The sequence below is a fragment of the Hydra viridissima genome, unplaced genomic scaffold, assembly GCF_058129835.1.
Source record: "Hydra viridissima isolate aposymbiotic clone 2 unplaced genomic scaffold, HvirCarnegie_v1 scaffold_12, whole genome shotgun sequence".
NCBI classification, from domain to species: domain Eukaryota; kingdom Metazoa; phylum Cnidaria; class Hydrozoa; order Anthoathecata; family Hydridae; genus Hydra; species Hydra viridissima.
This window is the reverse complement of record NW_028324311.1, coordinates 15566891-15585684: the sequence shown is the minus strand read 5'-3', so window position 1 is coordinate 15585684 and position 18794 is coordinate 15566891. Positions and strand designations below refer to the sequence as shown.

General features: G+C 29.6%; 1 protein-coding gene across 5 annotated transcripts; it reads right to left on the bottom strand.

The window, feature by feature from the left end:
- Positions 1 to 6413: 6413 nt before the first annotated feature.
- LOC145188951 (tRNA (guanine(10)-N(2))-methyltransferase TRMT11-like) lies at positions 6414 to 18658 on the bottom strand. Of its 5 annotated transcripts, none has more exons than XM_090068616.1 (15): positions 18478 to 18658; positions 18126 to 18194; positions 17965 to 18038; positions 17805 to 17868; positions 17514 to 17606; positions 17143 to 17265; positions 15657 to 15770; positions 15482 to 15528; positions 15236 to 15312; positions 15026 to 15058; positions 13521 to 13652; positions 11550 to 11625; positions 11312 to 11443; positions 7659 to 7779; positions 6414 to 7556 (listed from the first exon to the last, which is right to left on the bottom strand). In XM_090068616.1, exons 1-15 carry the CDS (start codon positions 18526 to 18528, stop codon positions 7464 to 7466), a joined length of 1299 nt encoding a protein of 432 aa, XP_089924742.1. In that variant the 5' UTR covers positions 18529 to 18658; the 3' UTR covers positions 6414 to 7463. The 5 variants fall into 5 exon arrangements, 2 of the variants coding, with proteins under 2 accessions (XP_089924742.1, XP_089924743.1); XM_090068617.1 differs by having other exon boundaries at positions 7143 to 7556; positions 17118 to 17265; positions 18478 to 18562; XR_016445565.1 differs by having other exon boundaries at positions 7273 to 7556; positions 13486 to 13652; positions 18478 to 18657.
- Positions 18659 to 18794: the final 136 nt, after the last annotated feature.

Below are 18794 nucleotides of genomic sequence, written 5' to 3'. Positions count from 1 at the left end.
ACCTCTTTAAAGTTACTATAAAATTTTAGCAGAAGTAAAATAGAAGAAGACCTTTAGAATAAGACGCTGCTTAAGTCTTTTCCTTGTAAAGTAACAAACTCTTTAAAATTTTTTGAAAAAGTTGTCCATTTTAATTTTAGTTGCTTTTTTGTTTATAAAGAGTGTTTGTAAAACAGCTTCGATGCGAAGCTTAGTGATTATCGGATTACGATATTGTTATTATCAAAAAAAGACCAGCATTTAACTAACTTGATTGCACTTGTAATCTTTGATAATTTTGGCTTTTCGGGAGGCAAATCGTTTGACCCTTAATCTTTCTGTTCTTCTACCTCAGCACAGTTGTTGATTAAAATGCAATCCAGAAGTTCTCGATCTGTGATAGCAATTGCTTCACTTGTATAAATTTCAAAATCTATATCTATATAATCGTCAACAGCAAAGTATTCATCTACCAAACCATTAAGCTCGTTGACGTTCTCTTCAAGCAATTTGTAAGGATCATGTTCGGCATTTATAGTTGTAACCTATATTTTCTGCGAGATGCCTGCTTTTCTAATACAATTCATTAGAGTTTTTGTCGATACAGCGTCCCATGAGCTCATAGCTTCAAGAATGTTGATTTTTGGGGTCGTTTTACCACCATCGATGTATTTAATCTGACGCCTCTCAACATCCATGCGATAAAAAGCCTTCAATGCCCGTATGATTCCCTGGTCCGTTTATTGAGTTTTGGAGGTTGTGTTGGGTGGTAAAAATACTTATTCAATTGCTTTGAGGTTGTCAACATTAGGATGAGCTGTGCAAATAACTTTGATTAGAGCAACTTTCAGCATTGAACTTCGCGTCAAGCCTTCTTGCATAATCAGTAAAGATTTTATTATACTAACAAGGTAGGCTTTTGACACCTTTGAAACATCGTGGTTTTTCCGCCTTTCCAATGATCTACATAGGCAGTTTTTCACCAACCCTATTTCCTGCTGCAAGGCCTGTTAAGCAAACTTTGCCAAAATTTCCTCCGGCACATTGTTCACCTTTTAAATGAAAGGCTTTCGTCGGAAGCTGTTGATCAAATGAACCAAACTCGTCAGCGTTGTAAGTACCCCTAAATTCATACCTTGACAGGATTGTGGGGAAATGAGTCTGCTCCCAATTTGCTGTCATTTCCTTTGGGTACGACCTTTCTTCGTCAGAAATAGATCGAAAAACAACATGATGTCTGTTTTTCCAACAATCTACCCACCCTTCTGAAGCCTTCAAATCCGTTATGCTGAGTTCTTTTCCAAAATCTAAAGCTTTCTCCTTAATTAATTGTGCGTTCAAAAACCATTTATACACAGCTTTATCAACGGAATCATGCTTTCCAAAAGTTAACTTTTGCCTCTTTGCTCCAAATTGACCAGACTCATACTTGCTACTAATGTCTTCTTTATAATAAATCCAGTAAGTTAAAGCGTTTTTAGGAACACTAAACCTTTCGGCGAAATTCGTAAGACCTTTTTCCAAATCTTTAAGTGCAAGATATTTTTCTTTGATTGTCAAGACTCTACTGCACCACATTGAAATGTGTTCGACTTTTTTATAGTATTTTGTTAATGTTATTTTTTGTTATGCATTATTTTATTTTTTAAAATGCTTTTGTTTTTTTTTTTGGCATTCTGATAACGTTCGATGAAGTTATATTTTAAAATGCAATGCACTTATAATAAAATACGTTTATTAGTTAATTATAATCAAATACGTTTAATTCAAAATTTTACCTTCATCCTCTCATTTAAAATTCTAATTAAAATTTCTAATTTAAGCTTTTTAATTATTTTATTTTTGGTTTGAACTTCTAAGTTTAATTGATAGTTTAAAAATTTCAAATTTAAACTTCTGCTTTCTGATTGAAAGTAAATATTAATATTTTAAAATTCTGATTAAAATTTCTCGTCACTTTTAAGTTTAAACATCATTATTAACTTAAACATCGAACTTTAATTTTTACCTTCAACCTTCGATTATCTAATTTAAGCTTCTATTTTAGATTTCTAATTTAAATTTTTTCTTTGAATTTAATTTTTGTTTATATTTTAAATTAAATAACTAAAATAAATTTTTAAAATAAATTTGTAAATTAAGTTTCTAAATTTAGTTACTTAAGTTATTAAGTTTAGAATTTTATTTAATAACTCTAACTTCATTTTCTAAATTAAATTTGCAATTTTCAAATTTCTAACTTTCATTAGTAATTTACTTTTCTAATAAAAATCTGAAACTATTATATCTTACATAAGTTTCTCATCAATATTTCTAGATTAAATTTCTAATTTAATTTCTAATAAAAGTTTCTAATTTAAACTTTACCTGAATATTCAAATTCAAATTTCTAATTTATTTTTTTTTATTTAAATGTCTGCTATGAGTTATTTCTTTTGACTTTTTCAATAAAATTCCTCTATATTTTTATTTTATACTTTTATAAAAGTTTTTTATACTTTTATAAAACTATATAAAAAAAATTTAAAAGTGAAATTAATGAAGAACTTTATTGAAAAAGTCAAAAGAAATAACTCATAGCAGACCATAATTTAAACAGAACTTTAACCGTTAGGGTTAATATAAGTTTCTAATTTAAAACTCTTAGTTAAAGTTCTGTTTAAATTATGGTTTAACAGGCTCTAATTTAAACTGCTTAATTTGAATATCGAAGCTATACAACTGATTAAAAATTTATCGTAAAAAACTTCTAGCTTTATTTTTAATCAATATAAATTATGAACGTTTCTTCTAAAAAATTATTTATATATGTTCTTTAAACTTTTTCTATAAATTCTTTTACAAATAAGTTTAAAACTTTCTTCTTTTCATATCTTCTTTATTTTTCGTCTTTAAATTTCTTTTCCAAATTTCTTCATTAAAATTTTGTATTTAATTTAGCCACTCACATTTTATACACTGGTTTTTACTTTCTTTTTATTTATAGTTTTAGTTTTTTCCTTTAAGTTTGAATTGAAGATAAGCACTTATGCATTTGTGAAATATTTTTTGAGGAAGTCTTCATATAATATATTATGTATAACCTCTCTCATCCATGTGAAATTCTTTTTATTAGAGCGAAACTTGCGACCCGAATGATACATTTGTGTGACTACCATTTTTTTTTCGAATATTTTTTTCTTTCTCATTTTCTAGTTATAAGGCTCTCGTAAAAGGTTTTGGGTTTCGAATGATTTTGTGTGTACGGATGTGGCTATCCTTGCAAAATGATAGCAATTTCTTTAAAATAATAGTAATCTGATTTAATTTTTACGTGGCGTGAACATTTTTTGCAGGCGGTTTTTTCTGATATTGACGCTTGCGGACATTCACTTCTGACTTGAAAAGCAATTAGTTTTCCCAGCCACATTCTTATTTAACGTCAAGTTTAATTATGAGGAAAATAATTGAAGACATAAGTGGATGAAGGTGTTATGTTACACCAATATGGAACTGAGATATCAGGAGTTAAAGTTTTGAACACATATTGCTCTAGATATTTTTATATAGCAAAGATATGTTAATATTTATGGAGGGATATAGTAACCAAACACTTAAGATTGTGTATTTAATATTTAATTTCATGATCAATTTTTATTTCATGATCAATCGTGTTATGGGTGAATTAATATGTAACATAACTCCTTCATCCACAGTGAAAATCGTATTTTAGCACATTTTTTTTTGCGGTGTCATTATGTTCATGTGAAAGAGCGTTACTTAACACCTTTATTTGTATAAAAAAGTGGAATTTTGTATTTTTGCGACATAACGCCTTTATCCACTTATGTCTTCAATTATTATTATAACATTTTCATTACTCATCAAATAAAAAATTTGATAGTTAAACAATGTTATAAAAAATAAAGAACTTTTATTTTTTTATTTAACTTTTACATAAAAGATCGTTTGAAATTTATTCAAAACTTTTCCCAAGGGTCTTTATTTGAAGTTTCACGTTTCTAATTTTATGTCTGTTAAAAATTTATTATTATAAACTTAACACTCTTTCTAACAAATTTGTATTTATTTGCATACTTCATTCATAAGCTTAATACGAATTCTTTTTTTCTTATGGATTCCTGTTGCATGTTATTACTTAGTTAACAACTTCTATCATCGTCAAACTTTTTTATCCTAAATTTGATAAAGAACTTCCCATGAAAAAAGATATAAAAATTATATTAATCCATTTACATACATATTACTAATAAAATAACATTGATTGGCATTTCGGAAAAGAATTTTCTAAAAAGTTGACCACTTCGATTTTCTATTTCTTCTGCGTTTCATTTTCCTCAAATAGTTTGCTATATTTTTTTTTGTATCCAATATTGATGGATGATTTTACCAAAAAGATCCGCTTGTATTTTATCAACTTGATAATAAATTTCTAAAGCTTCATTATATTTTCCCATATCACTCAAACAGTTTGCTATATTATTTTTTTGTATCCAATGTTGATGAATGATTGAAACCTAAAATATCCGCTTGTATTTTCTCAACCTGATAATGAATTTCTAAAGCTTCTATATGTTTTCCCATTCGATACAAACAGACTGCTATATAATTTTTTTTGTATTTAAATTTGATTTATTTTCAGCTCCAAAAATTTTGTGTTATAGTTTTGAATGTCATTGAGTATGTTTATTGCTTCTTGGAAAAAACCTTTGTTTAGTAAGAAAAATCGGATACTCCGACTCTGTTGATGGAACACTTCACACATTTTTGGTTTGTTAATACGAAACATATGAATGAAATGGTTGTAGAAGTGCTTCCCATCCTCAAAGTGTACTTTTACCTCTTCTAACTGTAGTTTTATAAAATCGACGATGTTTACGTTGCATATTTCTGTTATTTCTTTCCGTTTTTGATAACATTTACACGCTAACTGTGTAATTTCGTGCATCGCGTATTTGTCATTGTCATTGTCGAAACGATCAAGCAACGAATAACTGACTAATAATCTTATTGCGTGATTTATCAAAACCTCTTCGTTTTTTTTCAGGTGTTTTAAAATACCGTGAATAAACGTTTTTTTAATGCGTTGACCATCGCAGTACGATAAATGGTTTAAAATTTCCACTGATTATTCATTCAAAGTTTCAATTTTGTTTGATATTATGTTAGTTAATGTTAATGTAGACTTTGTTTCCACTTCAGTTGGGATATTTTCCTCGAACATTTCGAAAGGATATGATTGAAAAAGATCTAAATATTCCTGTAAAGAAACTCTGTTGTTATTTATATAGAGAACAGCTTGATTAATGGCGAGTGGATGATATTGTAGCAATTTGGTGATTTCTTTTAGTTTTTCGTCACCGTTTATTAATGCTTGTTTAATATTTCTTTTTGCAAAAAGAAACGCATCTTGAGGCGAGAAAGAATGAATTTGCACTTGATTAACATAGGTAGACCATGATTTCCATTGCGATGTTACCAAAGTAAATGAGTTTTTTTTATTTGAGACGTATTTTTCAAAATTCTTCACACTTTCATCATCCTCGTTGTCGAAGATGTATCACGTTTTTTCTCTTTCAAAATACTGATGTATTTTTCTAGAAGCCACTTCAATATCGAACGGATTACCTTGAGAATCATTTACGCTTATCCCTAGTTGGTGACAGAGATTAGTCATAGAATCTTGTATTTTGTCAAATGCTGCACACAGCGCTTTTAAAGTATTTGTTGTGAATTGCTGCAAACTTTCTAGCGAGCTGAGTCTTTCTTACTCCAGACATTCCAATTAAAATCATTATTGATTTACCCAAATCGTTTGTTTGGCACACGTATTTATGAATTTGATTAAGTTCATCGTCACGTGAAAAGAAGTCTTTTGTCGGCGGTAGGACACCGAAAACGAGTGTAGAGATATTAAATATAAAATCATTTTATTTTTAACAACGCTTTGATAATAAATTTCGGCGATTTTCATTAAAAAAAAAACCATCACTATCTGCTGAATAAAATTTTTAATGAAATGTTTCGTCTATAAGTTAATTTTATTTTCAAGCAGTTCCAGTTGTGAACGCTAATTAAAACAATTAAAGTTTTTATTAGAAAAAAGCATTTTACATGTAAAAAACACCCAGAGGAATATTTTGAAGTTTGATTTGAGAAACTCACAGTAAAACTATTATTCTTTCGAAATCGAAATCAATTTTTTAAAAAGATTTAAAATAATTTTTATGTTAGAAGTTTATGCAATAGTTTTCTATAGGAGAGGGTAGGGGGAGGGGTGGTTAAAGACGTGCAATTCAGGTAGGGCGCAAAAACTGCCCTACCAGTAAACTTCATTTCTATGGAATACATTTTTCCATATCCACGGATAAATTTTTAAATTTGACTGTTAAAGTGGCTTGACTTATGTGTTTTTATATACGTTTTCTTCTATATTTTTAATATATTTCTAGCAGTTTAAAATGTTTTAAATTGGAGAGCAACTTTTATGCGACAAAATTATATTTCGAATGATTTAATGGGTGCGACGTAAGTGTATTTTGATAGACTTAAAGATAACATAAATTTTTTGAACCCTCCTAATATTTTGACAGCTTCGTCTTCGTTAAATGAGAAATTTATTTGTAACATTTTAAGATTTAAACGTCATCCACTCATTTATGCGCTATTTAAAAGTAAAAACTACAAATGACGTTGTTGGATGTCAGAAACGTGTTTAATGTCTGAGCAGAAATGTACTCGTTGAAAGACTCTCAACAAAGTGATTTACCTTCAGCAAAACTGGGCTCATTTTACCGTAGGTTGTCTAAGAAATCTAAGAAACTTTGAAAGCAGTTTTCAAATCTTTTATGTAGTGTTACAGCAAACATCCTGCAGTCTTAAAGTTGAAAATACTTAAATGGAGCTGCGCATGGACAGTTATGTCCGAAATATGCATCGAACTTTTATATAGGATTTTAGTCAAAGTTTAACAAAAATATGAAGAAATAAAAGTATTATAGAGAAACAAAAGTAATATAACTACTCAAAAATTAAAAATACGAACCTCGAACAGTTCGAAGTATGTATATATGTAAGTAATGTATGTAAGTAATGTATGAATTTATATATATACTCAACAATTAAAAACTTGAACAGTTGGAAGTTAGAGAACATAAAAACTCTTTCTGAAATGAGTTTTCTTCAGCTCACATTTAACACCTTAGGAAAAAGATGACATGCATGAAAAAGCAATGCTCAATGCTTATTATAGCTTTGACTGTCGCTTTTTCTTTTGTGAAAAAAACTCAGACATTCACATTTAAATAGTTGGTGGTCATGATATACATTTGAATAAGCGAACTTCAGAATAATGAACGGCTAAGTAAAACCTTGAATAGCATTTCGAATGACAAAGTTTCATTACGCTAACTCTTTGCTATTGTTCTGGCATTGAACTCCGTAAGACTATTGAATGTTCTACAGATCTTAGAAGTTGGCAATCTTTATAAAACTTCTTGTTTGCTGAAATAATTGTTTCTAAAGTTATCTTGTAGTTTTATCCACTTTGTAGATGCTTCATTTTCAGAGTCTTTTATCTATAAGTTGAAATGTTTAATAGAAAAATTAAATTAAATAAAAAAAATACAAAAAAAAAAAAAAAAAAAAAAAAGGTAGGAAACAGGTAAGAAGAATTTTGCCTCAAACTTGGAAGTCTTCACCATAGTGATCAGCCTCCGAGAAATATTCCTTGTAAGAATCTGCTCACAGTTTGAAGTCAGCTGAAATCCGGTAAACGTAGGGATAATTTCTTCAGAGTAACTAAATCAGACACGATGGATTTTGAAACAAATTCAACGCGAAAAAACCATCAATATATTTTGATAGTATAATTGATTTCATTTGGAAACAAAGTTTTCGATTGTATTTTTTACCCTTTTACCAAATCTTTATTAACGTTTACGAATAATGTCGAGTATCGCACTATGCGTCGCGCTGATAGAAAAAAAGGAAATAGCCTTATAACTAGAGAACTATTTAACATTTTGAAGTAATTTTTTTAACAAAGCATCAATTATGAGATATTGTTTGTTTATACATATATTTATAAAAAAAAGTCCGGTCTTTTTTAAAACCGGTTTCATTCCGGTTTTTTAGTTGGTTTATCCGGACTAATTCGATTTTTGATTAAAAAGATATAAAACCGATAGTTTTTGATATTTTAAACTCTAAATCTGATATATCAATTTATCTTTTTTAGGGGTTACAGGCATTTTTAGTCTCCAACTTATATTTTCATGTTAAATAAAAAAGGAAATAGCAGAAATATTTTATTATAAATAAAAGTGAAATAAATACTCCAGAAGTTCCATTCCCCTCAAATGCAGAATCAAGGTTCTCATGCTAAAATAGGTTTTTAACAATATGTGGCTATGAGAATAGCCTTTTTTTAAAAGTTGCTTATCAATTACAGCTGCATGGTTTAATGATGCTTCCTTGATTTCTTTTCTTAATATGAACCATTACTCTTTGACTTCCTAAAATTATTTAACAACAAACACTAAAATTTTAAAAAGTTTTGTTATTGTAAAAAATATTATAGTTTAAGATATAAACTATTTATTATAGAAATTATCTATCAAATTCTAATTTTAACAATTTCACATTCGAGAAAAAACTGTATTCACTGTAATAAATGTATATAATTGAAATATAATTAAAATTTTCATTCTAAACATGTCTCAGCAATCTTTATGTGGAGCAAATTTAATATCTACAACAAGCCTTCAAGAATTGCACTATGCATCACTAAGTAGAAATAGGACTTTAGACACATCTTTGAGGAAAACAAAAATATGGCAAAATTGAATCAATTTGAGGCCAATTGATGCAACTTTTCCTCAAACATAAAAGTTTGGGATTCTTATGCTTCAACTTTTCTAACAATTAGTTTTTTGTTTTTTTTTCAAGCATAAAAAAACATGCTGTGTTGATTATGTGAAAAGATCTCAAAAATATCAGATTGGCTACCACCAGCACCTAAAATGTATCATTAATAAAATTAAACGATAACATTAAATATTTAAATTTAAGATATACATTGCTTTCTCCAATATTTACCTTAAGAACAGTTATCAGCTTAATCTTCTTGCAGTATAGCCTTAATACCTCTTGCATTTTGTTTTTCTTACAGTATAGGTACATATCAGATGTCATAAATAAATAATTAGCTGTATCCCTAGTATTTTCAGCAAAAGAAGTTAAACGTGCATGACGTACTCATGCAGTTTTGTTGGCTTTGTTCCTGGCTTCAATGGCACTCTCAGACAAAGAACCTATTGGATACTTAAAATATTTAATAAAAGAAACACCATGAACTACCATTCTATGCAAAGACTGTGACATTGGAATGGTTTTTAAAAACTGATCATTAGAAATGAGACCAAACAGACAATCAGATTTCTGCTTGAAAATTTTCACATCCGGTCTTGCTGTTGTACTATTCATATCAATGAGCAGGTCCCTAAATAGTTTCATCAGTGGTATTCTTCCAGTCACAGATGGATTATTAAAGAATTTTCGTGCAACATTGCCAGTGTTGGATGTACAACTTCCCTTCCTGACAAAAGATACCCTTATTTTTAAATGTATTTTGAATAACTGCTGGAGTTTTTTTTTTGTTTTCAATAAATTCTTGGCCATTTTTTGCTGCTATTTTTCTTCCTTGTTTCACTGCTGGAAGTTTGCAAACAGTATTAAAAAAAAACTAACTCCATGCTGAATATCCACAATTGAAGATTTCAATATATTCCAAGTTTCAATATATTTTTGTCTGCATTTTTATCTTTATTCCAAATGGTTTCCAAATTAAACTCCTTAGGACTTGCTTGACATACATGACAGCACTGAGATGCAATATTTTTTAAAGCATTTTTGATACCACAGCATTAAGTGTTTTACCATCATTCATTGTGGTATAAATAGTTGACAAACTTGAATTTATAACAAAAGTATTGTCATGAAGTATATGTTTACTTTTAATATTCTCTAAAGACAAAATTTCATTTTGTAAATGTTCAAACTTCTCTTGAATAAAACTAGCAGTCTCTTTGGAAAAACAAAACATAAGATGACGGGTTGCATCTGGACTATTTGGATTACAATTTTTCCATAGTATCTTTTTTCCACTTCTAATCTCCAACAGTACAAACACTTTACTATACACAGTGTAATCATCCACACCTTTCTTCATAGTTACTGCATTCTGAAACTCAGATTGGTCACTCTGACCATCACCACCCACTTTGCAAATAACATGTTATCACGTTCCTCCTGTGCTAAAACTTTAATAGAATTATCTTCATACTCCAAAAGATACTCAAACTCTCTAGAAACTGAATGTTTGATCATATTGAAGAGACTATATTTTACTTCAGTTTCTGAATATTTCACCTGCTCTGGAAATGTATGTGTTAAAAGTTGACGATGAGTGAATCAAGCCATTTTGATAATTTATAAAAACCATCGCAAGGTAAAACTGAATCAAATAAAAACTTACCGTATGTTATTGAACTTCGGAATTTTCACTTACTTCACAGAATTTAGTCGGTTTTTAATAAAACTCACAGTAGTAAAAATGATTTTAAAGCATGAGGTCACAGAGGTCGCCTCAATTTTTTTGCATGGCAGTAAAGTCGATTTGCAGTAGCTATATTTTATTTAAAAAAAAACGAGGCGACCTCTGTGACCACATGCTTAAATTAATCAATGTTTAAGAAATCAAAAAATCAGCAAAAAAATGCTATTCAAAAACCTTTTTTTTCTATTTCTTGTTTTACATTCAATTAAATACATTATTATTTTAATTTCGCATAAAAATAATATAGAAATTCAACACTTATCATATATTTTGAAAGGATTTTAACAAAAAAGCGAGTTTTTTAAAACCTTAAAAAAACCCTTAAGATGTCAAAAGTTTAAAAAAACTAAAAATGATTTTTTTTTTATAGAGAATTAAAAATTGAATGCAAAAAGAAAAAACTTAAAAAGTTTAAATATGAAAAATCACTAAAAAATATGTACAAAATCCTATTTCCGCTTAGCGATGCATAGTGTATCGGTGCAGTGTTTGTTTCACAATTTTGTTTCCAATGAAAAACTAATTTTTGGTACATATTGTCGGAAAACCTAAAAAAGCTGTTGCCACTCTCTGGTCGGTATTTTTGACCGAGTACAACAGTGCAACAACAACAAATGAAAAAACTGCGCTGTGCTTTTATCGTCAGTCGCGTCGCTATAGTTAAGAAATATTTAACAGATCTGTTATTAAACGTTTTACATTGCAAACACATACCTTGGCCTGAATACGGGTAACCAATATACTAATCGACCACCAACAACTAAGTATTTCGAAGAAAACTTGAAAAGGTCCATAATGATACTTGAGAGAGTGTGAAACTTCTTCGCAGGAATATGTTCGCTACGCCTTTAATAAAAGTGTTTGCACAATTTACGAATGCTCTGTTTCTGAACTTTATTTTTGAAAAGTACTTAAGATTTGCTGTTTTGTTTTAATGAAGTAAAACTCTTACAAATTATCTGGGATCTCCCATGTAGAGTCTTTCTTCGAACCTAATTTCCTTCCTCCTTCGCGTATACCATAAGGAGCTAGATAAAAAAAATATTTTTATGAATAATTTCGTTCGCTATTTTAAAATGAACAGAGTTTTAAGTAACTTCAACATGAAGAAATATAAAACTATTTGTTATAACAACTGATGCATAAGTTATCGAACGAAATAAGAACTTTAATATCTTATTTATAAATAAAGAAAAACCATGATTTGTTTTCGAATAAAAATCAGTTATTTCTGATATGAAAAGAACTCTATCATCTGCAATAGATATCAATTTTGCTTTGACATCTCTCATAAGCGAATGTAAAAACTACCAATTTCTTTTAGTTTTGATTTGATGCGATCAGCCAAGACTTACTCTCTTGAAGCTTGCCAACCTCCATCGTAAACCTTTTGAGCAATATGTCCCCAAAAGTTCTCAATCGGTCGTACTAGAGGCACATTTGGTGGATTGAATTTCTTATCAACATCGTTGACATTTTCGTCCATCCGATTTAGAGATTCTTTAGAGTAATACCAAAATAAATAAAGTCGCCATGAAAAAAAAAACAACTTGCGAACGAATGGAAGAAGTTGATGCATCGATTGCTAGAGCGTTAGAAGTACAAAACAATTAATTAAAATGATTTCACTATTTTTTATACAGGGTGGGACAGAGGAACTTGGTTATTTGAATTAGCCTTCCTGAAGTGTGATTTGCTACGATAACTTTAAGGAGGGGCTTAATCAAGAACGCAAACTGTAAAGTTTTGTTTATATGATGAGCCGCATTAATTTATTTTCTTTTTTCTTTGCAGTAGTCATGGAATAGACGAACGTGGAACGTGCTTTTGCGGTTGAGGCATATTTTTCCTGTGGTAAATCAATCATCGCCATACAGCGTGCATTTCATCAGCACTTCAATATTACACCTCGTGGCCGTGTTCCAGGACGACAGTCAATCGTTTCGTGGGTGTAGAACTTCAGGGAATCTGGAGATGTGAAGAAGAAGCCTGGTCTCCAAAGGACTGCAAGATCTCTGCAGAACATCGAAGCGGTGCGGCAATCCATCTTGAGGTCTCCCCGACGATCTGCCCGCAAGCATGCATCAGCTCTTGGGTTATCAGCTCGTTCTGTTAAACGGATCCTTCATGAGGAATTGAAGTTCCATTCCTACAAGATTGTTGTCGCCCAGGAACTGATTCCTCGGGACTTCGATGCTCGTGAGGCTGCATGTAGAGCCCTTCTCGATTTGCCTGATGACACACTTGTATTTTTCAGCGATGAGGCGCACTTCCATCTTTCTGGGGCTGTGAACAAGCAGAACATGCGGTATTGTAGCGCTGAAAACCCACGAGAACTTCACCTACGACCTCTACACTCGCAACGTGTGACTTTTTGGTGCGCAATATCCCGAGTTGGAATTTGCGTGTCACATGCACGTCATTTGCGTGATATCTTTAAAACCGGAAAATTGTAAAATTTACTTGCTCTTGATTATGCTATTACGAAATTCATTTGTATATATTCAATACTTTTGTTAAGCAAGTTTTTCTGCCCCACCCTGTATTTGGATTTTTTACAAAAAAAAATTCCGACACGTTTTCGCAAAGATTCTCATTCTGTTGCATTTAACCTCATTTTAAATGTGTTTTAAATGAAATAAACATTTCATAGATTTTTTTTTTGCATATTCATTATACAACATGATTTTTTAGTTTTCTAGAAAAACTAAATTATTATTTGTCTGATAACTTAGGCATCACCTGTTGTAAGGCGGATCGTAAGAAATACAAACGACACCGGAAGAGTAAACTTAGTGATTTGTTGTGAAAAGCCAAAAGGATAGAGAGATTCAATTAAAGCTTAAAAGATAAATCTTAGTGAATAAAATAAGTAAGAATTAAATTACTTAAAAAATGAATTCGAATAATAACTTTTATTTACGGTCTGTAACGATGACATCAAATATTTCATCTGCACGAAGAGGCATGCGAGTTGCATCACAAGCCAAAATATCCCAATACTTATTCTCGATTTCGTAATGAATAAAGTTTGTACGAGCAATTTCGTCTCGAGCTAAATAAAGTTATATCAAGTCAGGGGCACAGCAATCCAGAGGCTATATTAGATATAACATTTTTTCTTTTATAATATATATTTTTAAAATACAACTTATGGCAATTGCTTTGCTAGTTGCCTGTTTATAAATTTACAGGCGACGGTGTAACATCAGTACATCGTGTTTATATATTTTTACAACTAAACACGATATACTGATGTCTGTTATGCTAATGATCTGTTTTAACAACAATAAACACGATACACTGATGATCTGCTTTTACAGATAAACACGATATACTGATGTCACACCACAACATTTAAAAACATAATAACTTAGATAATCGACAAATAAAAATCGAAGCTGATTATCCTCGCGCAGAGTACGAATACTGCAATCCTCATAATCTAAACTTAGTTTTAAATGACACTTTGACTCGTTTCAAATTCAAAATTTCCCTTAAGAGGAAAGGATTGGAATAGGTGAAATTCTATCAGATGGTGGATGTCTAAAAAAGTTCATCACAAGTGACGTCAAAAGTGTCTCTATTAAATTGAAAGTGTTTTGAAATTGAAATTGGACAGGAAGCGTTTTAACAGTAAACAGATATTTGCATGCTTTAAAACAACCAGAAAAAAAGAATCTGAAAAATAAGAAAACTTAAAATATTTATGCACAGAATCAAAATTTTTGATATGTTGCTTATCTCACAATTCTAATAAATTTTAATGAACTTCATTAAATAAAGTTGACGAACTTTATTTCGTCATACACTTCATTAGTTCCAAAAAGAAAAATTGAAAATACTTATCGAATTCCAATAACATTACACACGTGAACAATCCTTCTATTCTATTTTCATGAATATGCTATACTCTATTTACTTATTCTATACTCATGTTACTAAATTCAATTGTGGTGTTGAATTCAACAGTACAGTTGATGATGGGGACTGCTCAACGATCCTTCTCAAAACCGAACTTTATCAAAAAACTACTTTAAAAAAGCAGAAAAATGACTAGGTAGCTTAGCAGTCATTTCTATTTTAGACACACTGGTCGGAAAGTTGGATATTGAATGAGATTATATTTACAAATGTAAATCATTTATGATCGGATAAACCTTAACTGAAAATGACCATTTTTCAGAGGATCTTGTAAGTTAACTGGCCCTAGGGTGAGATTTATGCTACGCCACTGAAGTGTAAGCATTAAAACCAGTAGTAACTAATCGAATGATAACAGTGACTATTATTTAGGGCAGCTGCAACATTTGATAATAAGAAGTAAAATTGTGTCCACTGACCAAACACTGGTCAGTAACTACTCAAAGTGTCATTTAATAACAAGCCACAGTGTGAGCAAAGTGTAATAATACAATACTTGTATACCTCTGAAGGTGCTTCCAGCTCTTGAAGATTTCCCTATAAAAAAAGAAAAAGTGATTATGTATTTCAAACATGCTGCATGTGTTGAGTTGCAAAAGAAAAGTTAAGGATTTCTCTTTTGATAAAAGACAGTTAAAACAGAGACATTTTAAATTTCGCTTTTTTTTAATAACCAATAAAACTGAAGTTTAGAAGTCAATTTGTTCAAAATACCTTGCCCAAAAACAATATTGTAGTCTATGTCACTGCCACCTGATATACCACCAAAATGGCTGCATGCCAAAATAATGCTAGAATACTAAAAAAAATTAAGCAGTCAGTCCTTAAAACAATTAGTTTGAAAAAATTAAGAAAAAAAAAAAGCAAAATGAAATCTACTTACAAGTTACTAGATAGTAAAATTATAACTAAATGAAATTTTATGAAAACATTTCTGTAAAAAAAACAAACAAAAAAAACCTTCCAGTCCCAACAAATGGATCGTAGCAAAAACTGCCCCTTTGCACCTAAACAATAGAAAGTGAATGTTTAAACATCATTTATGAGCTGATGACAACCAAAGCAAAAAATTAAATAAAAAAGATGTCTGCATACTTGTATCTAAAATAAAAAAATAAAAATTAATATCACAAACCTTAGCAATATTTGCCATTAAAAACGCAAGTTGAGGGTCCATCGAAGTATTCCCAATGAAATATCTTGTTTTTAAATTAAATTTGTGAATTTGATTGCGCTGACTAACACCAACCTGGAATATGTAATTATTAAATCAATACTTTATGCAGTTCAAATGAATTCCTACAACTCAATACACTAGATACATTGTTAATAAAAGAAAAAAAAATCAAAAAAAGACTGCAATAAAGTTTTGAAAAAAATAAAGATAAAAGCTCTTTAATCAAAATACATTTCCTAAATAACTTATTGAAATTATTTATAAATTTTTTGTTTAGTCATTATCAAGACTCCAATAATAGTTAAACAATAATTACATACTTAAATGGATTTATATTACATTTAAACTTATTTTAAAGCTGGAATTTCAGACAATTTGTAGAGTAATGATCAATTCTTTTGTGACCATGAGGCAGCTTATATCTTCCAAATATTTTATAAATTAGCATTATGAGACTGATTAGCTTGATTAGAAGATCTGGCAGCCTCTAGCATGAAATTTGACAACATTAAAAAATTGCAAACATTTTGTGTGACAAAAAAAGAAAATGAAAAACAGTAATATACTATTGTATTTTTTTAAAATTTACTTCCCTCATTTCAATACATCTTTTTGGTATCTAGCATTCATTATGTTATGATTGGCAGCAAACCAGTCACCCAAATATTAGTAAGCATATTTAAGATTTTATTGACAGCCCAGAACATGAGATACATCATTGGAGGATAAAGATAAAGAAATTTTTTCCACTACTTAAAAGTGGTTCATGAACACCATATTTGTAAACTGCTGCTTTTTTCATTTTCCATTTAATTTTTGAAGGCATGCATAATTCTCTCCTCTCCCCCCCCCCCCCTTCCCCCTGCAACTGAATGAAGATAAGGAAGATAAGGTCTAACAATTTATAGAAACTTGCTGGGATGATTTTGTACACCAGCAAGAATGATTAAAGATCTGTGGCAAGCAAAAGTGTAAATAAATTGCAAATTGAATGGTGCAATGGGCAATGGTCCCTACATTTAACAAGGGAATGTCCAATATTCCATGCCAAGATTGATTATAAGAATTAAAAAAGACCCTCTTTTTTTTACAAATTAACATAACAACAGACTACATTCTCTCTGACACAATTTGACTGGCAGCTACAAATATTTGGACTTGCAAATATTGCAAAAGGCAAATGGTGTTCATGCTGCTTAAACCCAGCAAAGATGTTTTTCTACAAAAACATTCTGGAGAAAACAGTCATAATTGGAGAAAAAAAGAATCTCAAGGATGCTCTCAAGATGGATCTAAGTACATTTTTAATTACTTTGAACTTTCACTCTGCTATGGTGATTGAAATTTCTTATATTTGCACTCGTATTTAAAACTCTACTGATTAAAATTTAAAAAATTAATTTTACATAAGTAGCATACAATTCAAAATTTATAAGGGTGCTACCAGTTTTCCAAAATAAATGCAGCTTAGATTCTGTTCTGTGTTAAAGTCTAACATAAGTAAATACACTGCTCTTGGTGACTTCAAATCAACTTCTCCTGCAAACTCCAAGTACCTCTGTAACTCCTAAAATTAGAAATGAAAAACTATTTATAAAATAATTGAAAAGTTTATTACATTAAAAATAGAGTAATTATAAAATTTACTTCTTAAACTGGTTTTATTTGAAAAAAAAAAAAAAAAAAAAATGTTTTTAGTATTTATGTTACCAGAAAAAGTTGCTGTTGAGCTTAAAAAAGCAGTGTATTATACAGAAACTGATTAATCAATTTTTATAGAAAAAAATTTTTATATGAAAAAAAACTCAAAAATACCTCCATGTATTCAACTTTTTCTTTCATTGACAATTTTTTATTTGAGGCCTCAATCTGAAACTTAAATGTCTCATTTCCTGTGAGAAAATTTTTCTAAAATAAATTTTAAAATCCTTTTAACATTACTACACACACAGATTAAAAACGAAATTTAAATATTTTCCGAAATCTTCAAAAACTTGATTCAACACCTTTCAATATTTACATTTACAGTTTTTAATTTAACACCTGACAAAAATTTATTTTCAAAACAATAGAAATAAACTTATTAATACTTAAAATAATGAGCACCTGCTTAAAATCAGCACCAACTTCTTCAATAGAACAACCACATGCCCAGTATTCAGATATACTTCTATAAAACAGAATGTTATTTCAAAATCAAACCATGATAGAAATTATTTAAAGTGATCTGAGCACCTCTTTGTTAGAGCTATTTGACAGCACTTACTTGAGTAAAACGCTCCTTGATAAAATTAGGTGTACCATCTTAACAGAATCAACAGAAATAATCAAATATGGCCTCTAAATGACAAGTTAAATGTTTGAGCAGTACTTACATTATTAACATTTAAAAAAGTAAATTTTGCTATGAAAAAGTGAAACACCTACAGAAATTTCATACTGATCAAGATGCATGGTAATGTGAATACTGTAAGTATCACATATTGATCGTAACTCCTAAAAAAAATTCATTATTGTAATATTAATATACCAATATAAATAATTCTATTAATTAAACTAGTAAATTCTCTTGTTACTCATTTGAGCAAATTTGTTTTTAGGAAATAAGACAATTGTAAACACAACTTAATAGTACAAGGTAAGAAGGGTTATTCATTTATCAAACAAATATATGAGCCACGAAACCTTAATGAGACAATTGTTATGGTAAAAAGAAAGGTTAATGGATCCACAACATTGAAAATAACCATTTTATTAATATATAAAGCAAATCACTCACAGCAATTCTAAAATCTTCAAATTCTTGAGCATAAAAACATATAAACTTCATTATTATTTATTTTTTAATCTAAAAACTTAAAACAGAAACAAAACTTATAACAAAAAACATGATGAATGCACAAAAAAAAAAAAAAGAAACTCTTTCTACAAAAAGCTAAAAAGAATAAAATTTTTACATTTTTAGCCAAAACTTTTGTTGCTATTCTAAGAAACAAAAGTTTTGACTAAAAAAATTTTAATAATGACAAATTTTCAAAATTCCTTTTAAAGTTAAAGTTCCTTTTATTTTTTTATTTATTTATCTAAATTCCTTTT